This window comes from Mus caroli, chromosome 10 (assembly GCF_900094665.2).
Source record: "Mus caroli chromosome 10, CAROLI_EIJ_v1.1, whole genome shotgun sequence".
Lineage (NCBI taxonomy): Eukaryota > Metazoa > Chordata > Mammalia > Rodentia > Muridae > Mus > Mus caroli.
The window spans coordinates 89,762,848-89,770,984 of record NC_034579.1 but is presented as its reverse complement, the minus strand read 5'-3'; the positions used below and the strand labels follow the sequence as shown (position 1 = coordinate 89,770,984).

Here is an 8,137-nt window from a genome sequence, read left to right as displayed (position 1 = left end):
ATCACTGGAAAGAGAGGCCCATTGGACTTGCAAACTTTATATGCCCCAATATAGGGGAATGCCAGGGCCAAAAGAATGGGAATGGGTGGGTAGGGAANTGATGGGCGCTATGGGGGACTTTTGGGATAGCATTGGAAATGTAATTGAGGAAAATATGTAATAAAAATATTAAAAATTAAAAAAAAATAAAATGAGGCTGGACTAAAAAAAAAAATAGTCTCCATTGATCTAATCCCACCAATATCAAGGTCTTTTATGTCTAGTCTCTCTTGACAGAGAAGAACTTTGATTTCCCCAGTGGAACTGAGAAATGAAGCCAATAGCGAAATAAAAGTAAAACTTAGAGCTTCGCTCCATAATGTCACCCATTTTATTTGCTCTGTTCTCAGGCCTTTCCAAAACACCAGTAGCTCCTGGCATCCCTGTATGAACCATCAACCAAGCTGTTTGCTGCTGATCCACCTTGCTTGGTTGATAACTACTTAAGAAGAGTGTTTTCACATTCATTCTGATGACCGATGAATGCTCAAAGTTGGGAGCTGTCCCTTGGCACAGGAAAGCTTTGGCCTGTGACTCTGTGCTGTGTCTTTTGAGGGGATCTCTAGATGCTGCTGACAATAAGCTACGGGGACTCTTCAGCCTGCCTGTAGAAGTAGAGGTATCACCAGAATGCAGCTAAGGAGTCACCCTAAGACCAGGTTCTGTAGCCATAGCTCTACTTCCCCTGCTCAACCTCTCCACTGTTGTCCCTACCAGGCTTCTCCACCTGAAGCTCTCACTTCCTCTTCATCCTTTCCTAATGCAGGGAGGAGCACAGCCATGTGTAAAGGCATTGCAATGTGGGATCCTCTAGCACAGCAGTTCTGAACCTGTGGGTTGCAGCACATTGGGGTGGTCACATATCAAATATCCTACATGTGAGATATTCATATTATATTATGTATTGCATCAGATATTACATTACATTGCTCATAACAGTAGCAAAATTACAGTTATGAAGTAGCAACAAAATAACTTTATGGTTGGGGTCACCATAACCGGAGGAACTGCATTAAAGGGTGTCAGCGTTAGGAAGGTTGAGAACCACTGATCTAGAATCTTTTGCCAGTTCACAGAGGAGGAGCCTGAGGCCCAGAAGGGAATGTGTTTCTTGTAGCCTGGCTCCTCAAGTACCAGCAGCACTCACAGCCCAATGTCCATGTGCAGGGTATGGGCAAGGCAATTCTTGGCAGGAACCCTGAGGGGAAGAGCCTCGAGGGTTTGCAAAAGGAATAGCCACACACTAATTCCAAACTCTCTCAAGTCAAAAATGGTGTCTCCGGCTCCTCCTTCCTGCTTGCTCTGTAATTTAATCGTTTCCATGTCATGTAAGTCAATTAGCTTCTTGGACTTCTGTTTGCCTTTTCTTTTCATTTTTTTATCATTAGCCTCAATTCTCCCCAGTCAGGACTTGATCTAACAAACAAAATTCCTTCTCTTGCCCCATCTCATTCTCTAACCACAGTTCTCACCTCTCCTGTACATCACAGAAAGAATGGGAGTACAGACAGTGAAACCAGAAACCTCCTGTGGACCAAGGACTAGATGGCAGAGGTAAAATGGAACTCTCAATGTGAACAACCTGTATATGAATGAATTGTGTTACTAACCACATGTAAAGAATACTTGGGGGGGGGTGTGCTGGCTGGTTTTGTGTGTCAACTTGACACAAGCTGGAGTTATCACAGAGAAAGGAGCCTCCCTTGAGAAAAGGCCTCCATGAGAACCAGTTGTAAGGCATTTTCTCAATTAGTGATTAAGGGTAGGAGAGCCCACTCTGGGTGGTGCCATCCCTGGGCTGGTGGTCTTGGGTTCTATAGGAAAGCAAGCCGAGAAAGCCAGGAGAAGCAAGCCAGTCAGTAACATCCCTCCATGGCCTCTGCATCCTCTGTCCTGCTTCCTGACCTGCTTGAGTTCCACTCGTGACTTCCTTTGGTGAGGAACAACAACGTGGAAGTATAATCTGAATAAACCCTTTCCTCCCCAACTTGCTTCTTGGTCATGATGTTTTGTGTGGGAACAGAAACTCGGATTAAGACAAAGGGTAACTGAGTTTTCCATTGTGTAAGTCTTGATTTGATGTCCCCCTTTAGGGGTCTCAGAGGTGGCATCAGAAGTAACGCTGGTGAGAGTTGTCTTTATCATTGCTGAAGGCAAAGCAGCTAAAGAACAGTCTTTGTTTTCTCTACCTTGAAAACAGCAATGTTTCTTGATCACCAGAGGCTAGATAGGTATGCTGACTCAGACCTATAATACCTACACTTGGGAGCTCAAGACAGGAAGATCTCACTGAGGATCTTGGAGATACATAGAGAGTTCAAAGTTAGCCTAAGCTATCTAGTAAAACCTTCCTCTCCAACTATTTATCAGTCTGTCTGTCTGTCTGTCTATCTATCTATCTATCTATCTATCTATCTATCTATCTATCTATCTATCTACCTACCTACCTAAATTGAATCCATAGCTTAGGAATTTTTCCCAGCAAGCTCCTTGGTGCATTCTGTTAAGTCTGAAGACCTCTTCCTGGCCTGGAATGGTGTTGCACTTCTATAATCTCAGAAAGTAGAGATGAGAAAGGTGTTCTACATTCAAGACCAGCTTGGTTTAACACAAATTCTAGGTGACCCTGGATTACAGAGTAGGCATAGGCTCCTCAGTGCCTTGTCAGATAAGCTGATGTTCTCTTGAATGGCCTTTCCCAGGGGTGTGGACAGAATGGGCATTACAGTTGACTTCCTCTGCTTGAGCTGTTAGTGCCTCCACTGCACAGGCTAACCCCATGCCCCATGTTGCTGAGCAGTATCTGGAAAAGGAGCAGACAGTCCACTGAGAAGATTATAATCCACTCCATTAAGGAAAAGGTAGAGAAGTCAACCGGTAAGTCCCTGTGACCTATGAGCTTGAGGGAAATATCAGGGTGTTCTGTGGTTCCTGGAACTTTTGGGCTTTCTATCTCAGAAGGTAATTCCACTGACATGAGGTCATGATTAAAGGTCAAGTGCATTATAAATCATACATCACATCAGTGGGCTCTGGTCAGATCTTGGCAATTGGATAAAACACAAGCACCAAGTTCATACAGGATCCAGGTCCATCTCCAAGGGTTTTACAACTGAGTTCATGGAAGAAAATGTCCCTTTTTCTTGACTGAAGAGGGCATTTTTGTCTTTAACATCAGTGCCCATCACCATAAAAAGGAAATGGGAAGCCTATTCAAATTATAAACTGCCATTCCCTTTAAAAAAAAATTCTCTAGAATGAAGAGTCATTGTAAAAATAATGCCAACTGCAAGTTTTAGGCTATGATGAACAGCTTCTTTATGTGTCTCTGCATAAACTGAACTCAAGAAGTTCATGATTTAGATTCATAAAGCAATAAAAATAAAATAATAAAATGAAAATAAAAACCCAATAAACCTTTATTGCACATCAAATAGGGAATAACTTGATAAATATCAGTAGGACAATAATGATATATTTATGTTCTTTTGCAAATTTCAAAGAGCCATTTACGTGGAGAGGGGATTATTTTCTCTTTTGCAATCTCTAATTCAAATTCCAAAATTATCTAAGGACTTGGAATTGACTTTATCATTGTACCAAAAAAACCAACCCCAAATTCAATTTTGCAATTGGTTAGATTTGAGAGGCAGATAAAATTGAGTTCCCTGAAGAATTTTCAATGCAAAATTCTCATTGTAAAAAGGGTAAGCTCTCTCAGTGGCCTACTTTAAGTCTATGGTCTGAAATGCAACTAGTTTTGAAGGCTTCTATTGCCTGTGGAACTCTACAGATTGATGGCTTATGCCTATGCTTTCCAGAATCAAAGCTCAAAGCAACATTCTGTTAGAAAGTTTTGGAAAATTTATTCAAAGTTTGAGTTCTTACCAAAAAAGAGCTGGTTGCCCTCTTTGAGGCTAGGAAAAAATGTTGTGTTTCTCTCTCTCTCTCTCTCTCTCTCTCTCTCTCTCTCTCTCTCTCTCTCTCTCTGTGCTGAATCTGAATGTATTTTGTCTCAAAATGAGCATCAGTTTTATATAATACAGAAAACAAAGGAGTAGGATACCACAGCAGGCAAGGTACATTAAAGTATCTGACACAAAACAGAGGAATGCCTACAAAGGACTGGCAGGAACCAACTAGGATAAAATTCAATGTTAACAACTGGGATCAAAAGCTGTGTTTGTCCCTTTTAGTCCATTGATTTTTTTTTTTTACACCATCCCCTTTCCAGGCTGTTGTGATATAATCTATAAAGACATCGATGAAGTTTTATTGGTATTGCTTTTCTCCAGAAGAAGCTGGTTTTAATTCAGTAAGTTTCCTAAGAAATGTAAGCAAGAAAAATAATGCTAATGAACATAAATTATGGCTTGTCTCTAGGGGCAAGTTGTACTTCTAAATAATGACTGTCTATATGTGTTAGAATTTATGCTCTGCTGTTACATGCACTTAAAATTACACTGAGCTTCCAGTTTCCATCTGCGCTGGTGCCACAGGGCTCCATACCCAAATACCTTTGGGAGAGTGCTGGTCTCCCAGGAGTGCTGACACACCTGTGATCACAGGTAAGACCACCACTTCTGCTCAAATTCCTGGTCCAAGAGGGACCCTCCCAGGACCAACATGACACAGGAACCAAGGAACAGCTGGGGATAGGATCCTTCTGGTTTCTGTCTGCACTCTGGAAATGACCCTGCGCCATAGCCCTTTATACACAAATTCCACCTGGAGAGAACTAGTCTGACACACAGGCTTGCAGGAGGGACAAGCCACAGTCAGAGACAGCAAGAACAGCTAACACCAGAGATAACCAGATGGCGAGAGCTAAGGGCAAGAATATAAGCAACAGAAACCAAGGCTACTTGGCATCATCAGAACCCAATTCTCCCACCAGAGTGAGCCCTGGATACCCCAACACACCAGAAAAGCAATACTCTGATTTAAAATAACATCTCATGATGATGATAGAGGACTTAAGAAGAACATAAATACCTCCCTTAAATAAATACAGGAGAACACAGGTAAACAGCTAGAAGCTCTTAAAGAGGAAACACAAAATTCTTTTAAAGAATTACAGGAAAATACAACCAAACAGGTGAAGGAATTGAAAAAAACCAACCAGGATTTAAAAATAGAAATAGAAACAATAAAGAAATCACAAAGGGAGAGAACCCTGGAGATAGAAAACTTAGGAAAGCGATCAGGAGCCATAGATGCAAGTATCACCAACAGAATACAAGAGATAGAAGAGAGAATCTCAGGTGCAGAGGTTACCATAGAAAACATTGACACAATAGTAAAAGAAAATTCCAAATGCAAAAAGCTCCTAACCCAAAGCATTCAGGAAATCCAGGACACAATGAAAAGTCCAAATCTAAGGATAATAGGTATAGAAGAGAGCAAAGATTCCTAACTTAAAGGGACAGTAAATATCTTCAACAAAATTATAGAAGAAAACTTCTCCAACCTAAAGAAAGAGATGCCCATAAACATAGAAGAGGTCTACAGAACTCCAAATAAACCGAACCAGAAAAGAAATTTCTCCTGTCACATAACAGTCAAAACACCAAATTCACAAAACAAAGAATATTAAAAGCAGTAAAAGAAAAAGATTAAGTAACATATAAAGGCAGACCTATCAGAATTACACCAGACTTCTCATCAGAAACTATGAAAGCCAGAAGATCCTGGACAGATGTTATACTTCTGTAAGAAGTATAAAAGAACTAAGAAAACACAAATGCCAGCCCAGGATACTATACCCAGCAAAACTCTCAATTACCATAGATGGAGAAGTAAAGATGACATGACAAAACCAAATTTACACAATACTTTCCACAAACCCAGCCCTACAAAGGATAATAGATGGAAAACACCAACACAAGGGGGGGGGGGAGAACTATACCCTAGAAAAAGCAAGAAAGTAATCTTTCCACAAACCCCCAAAAAGATACCCACACAAACATAAAAACAACGTCAAAAATAACAGGAAGCAACAATCACTATTCCTTAATATTTCTTAACATCAAGGGACTCAATTCCCCAATAAAAAGACATAGACTAACAGGCTGGATACATAAACAGGACCCAGTATTTTGCTGCATACAGGAAATGCACCTCAGTGTCAAACACAGACACTAAAGGGCTAGAAAACAATTTTCCAAACAAATGGTCCCAAGAAACAAGCTGGAGTAGCCATTCTAATATCGAATAAAATCAACTTTCAACCAAAAGTTATCAAAAAGGATAATGATGGACATTTCATACTCATCAAAGGAAAAATCTACCAAGAAGAACCCTCAATTCTGAAATCTATGCTCCAAATGCAAGGGCACCCACATTCATAAAAGAAACTTTATAAAGCTCAAAACACACATTGCACCTCACAAAATAATAGTGGGAGACTTCGACACCCCACTCTCCTCAATGAACAGATCATGGAAACACAAACTAAACAGAGACACATTGAAACTAACAGAAGCTATGAACCCAATGGATTTAACAGGTATCTATAGAACATTTCATTTTAAAATAAAAGAATAATACCTTCTTCCCAGCACCTCATGGTTCCTTCTCCAAAATTGGCCATATAACTGGTTACAAAACAACCCTCCACTGATACAAGAAGATTAAAATAATCCCATGCATCCTATCAGATCACCATGGCCTAAAGGCTGGTCTTCAATAACAGCAAAACCAATAGGAAGCCCACATACACTTGGAAACTGAAAAATTCTCTACTCAATGATAACTTGATCGGGGAAGAAATAAAGAAAGAAATTAGAGACTTCCTGAAATTTAATGAAAATGTTGATACAAATACTCAGACTATGGAACCTGAGGAAAGCAGTGCTAAGAGAGAAACTTAGCTCTGAGTGCCTCCAAAAAGAAACTGGAGAGAGCACACACTACCAGATTAACAGCACACCTGGAAGTTCTAGAACAAAAAGAAGCAAATACACCCAAGAGGAGTAGACAGCAAGAAATAATCAAACTCAGGACTGAAATCAATCAAGTACAAACAAAAAGAACTATACAAAGAATCAACAATATAGGAGCTGGTTCTTTGAGAAAATCAACAAGATAGATAAACCCTTAGTCTGACTAACCAGAGGGCACAGAGACAGTATCCAAATCAACAAAATCAGAAATGAAAGGGAGATAAAACAACAGAAACCAAAGAAATTCAAAAACTCATCACATCCTACTACAAAAGCCTATATTCAACAAACCTGGAAAATCTGGATGAAATGGACAAATTTCTAGAAAGAAACCAAATACCAAAGATTAACCAGGATCAGATAAACCATCTAAACAGACCCATAACCCCTAATGTAATAGAAGCAGTAATTAAAAGTCTCCCAACAAAAAAGGGCCCAGGACCAAATGGGTTTAGTGCAGAATTCTATCAGACCTTCAAAGAAGATCTAGTATTAATACTCTTCAAACTATTTCACAAAATAGAAACAGAAGGAACACTACCCAATTCATTCTATGAAGCCACAGTTATGCTGCGTAGTCTCCCTTGGAGATGTAATAGTTTCTGTCTAATCAGGAACTTGTCAAAATTTCCTTTCAGAGAGGACTTCATAAGAGATATTTTTCTTTCTTCTTCTTCTTCTTTTTTTTTTTTGACAGTTTAGTGTTTACTTAATGGACAGATATGGGATAGAAATTAAAGTCACATTTGATTCTTGTCTTCCTCTTGGGCCCATTACATAATGTACATACATTACACAGAGAAACTTGGATATGAAACCATTGGCTATTTTTGTCCTTGTGTGAAGTAGGAGTCTAAGTTGCTTTGTGTGGCCAGCACACTTTAACCATCACTGTATGCACTTTTGCCTTCTAAGAAAATGTTCAGTTTTTTTACACTTTCAACTTTACACATCCAGTGAGCCAAACTAGCATTTGTTTTTGTTTTGTTTTGTTTTTTTTGACATTTGCACATTCATGTTTATATTTAGCACTCTTTGTAATACCAAGATATAGGGCCAGCCTAGATGTCACAAACAAAAGAATGGATGATGAGTATGTGATACATATATGGGCAGGGGATGCATAGATGTGTTTTGGGTTTTTTTTTTTTTTT

At 39.5% G+C, this 8,137-nt stretch overlaps 1 protein-coding gene across 1 annotated transcript in view; it reads left to right on the top strand.

Annotated features, from left to right (window-relative positions):
• Positions 1-8,137, top strand: part of Plekhg7 (pleckstrin homology and RhoGEF domain containing G7) — an 18,671-nt gene that overhangs the window by 1,052 nt on the left and 9,482 nt on the right. The window contains exons 2-3 of the mRNA XM_021173494.1: positions 2,133-2,164; positions 2,787-2,916. Of these exons, the coding sequence (XP_021029153.1) occupies positions 2,133-2,164; positions 2,787-2,916 (162 nt within the window). The remainder of the gene's footprint in view (positions 1-2,132; positions 2,165-2,786; positions 2,917-8,137) is intronic.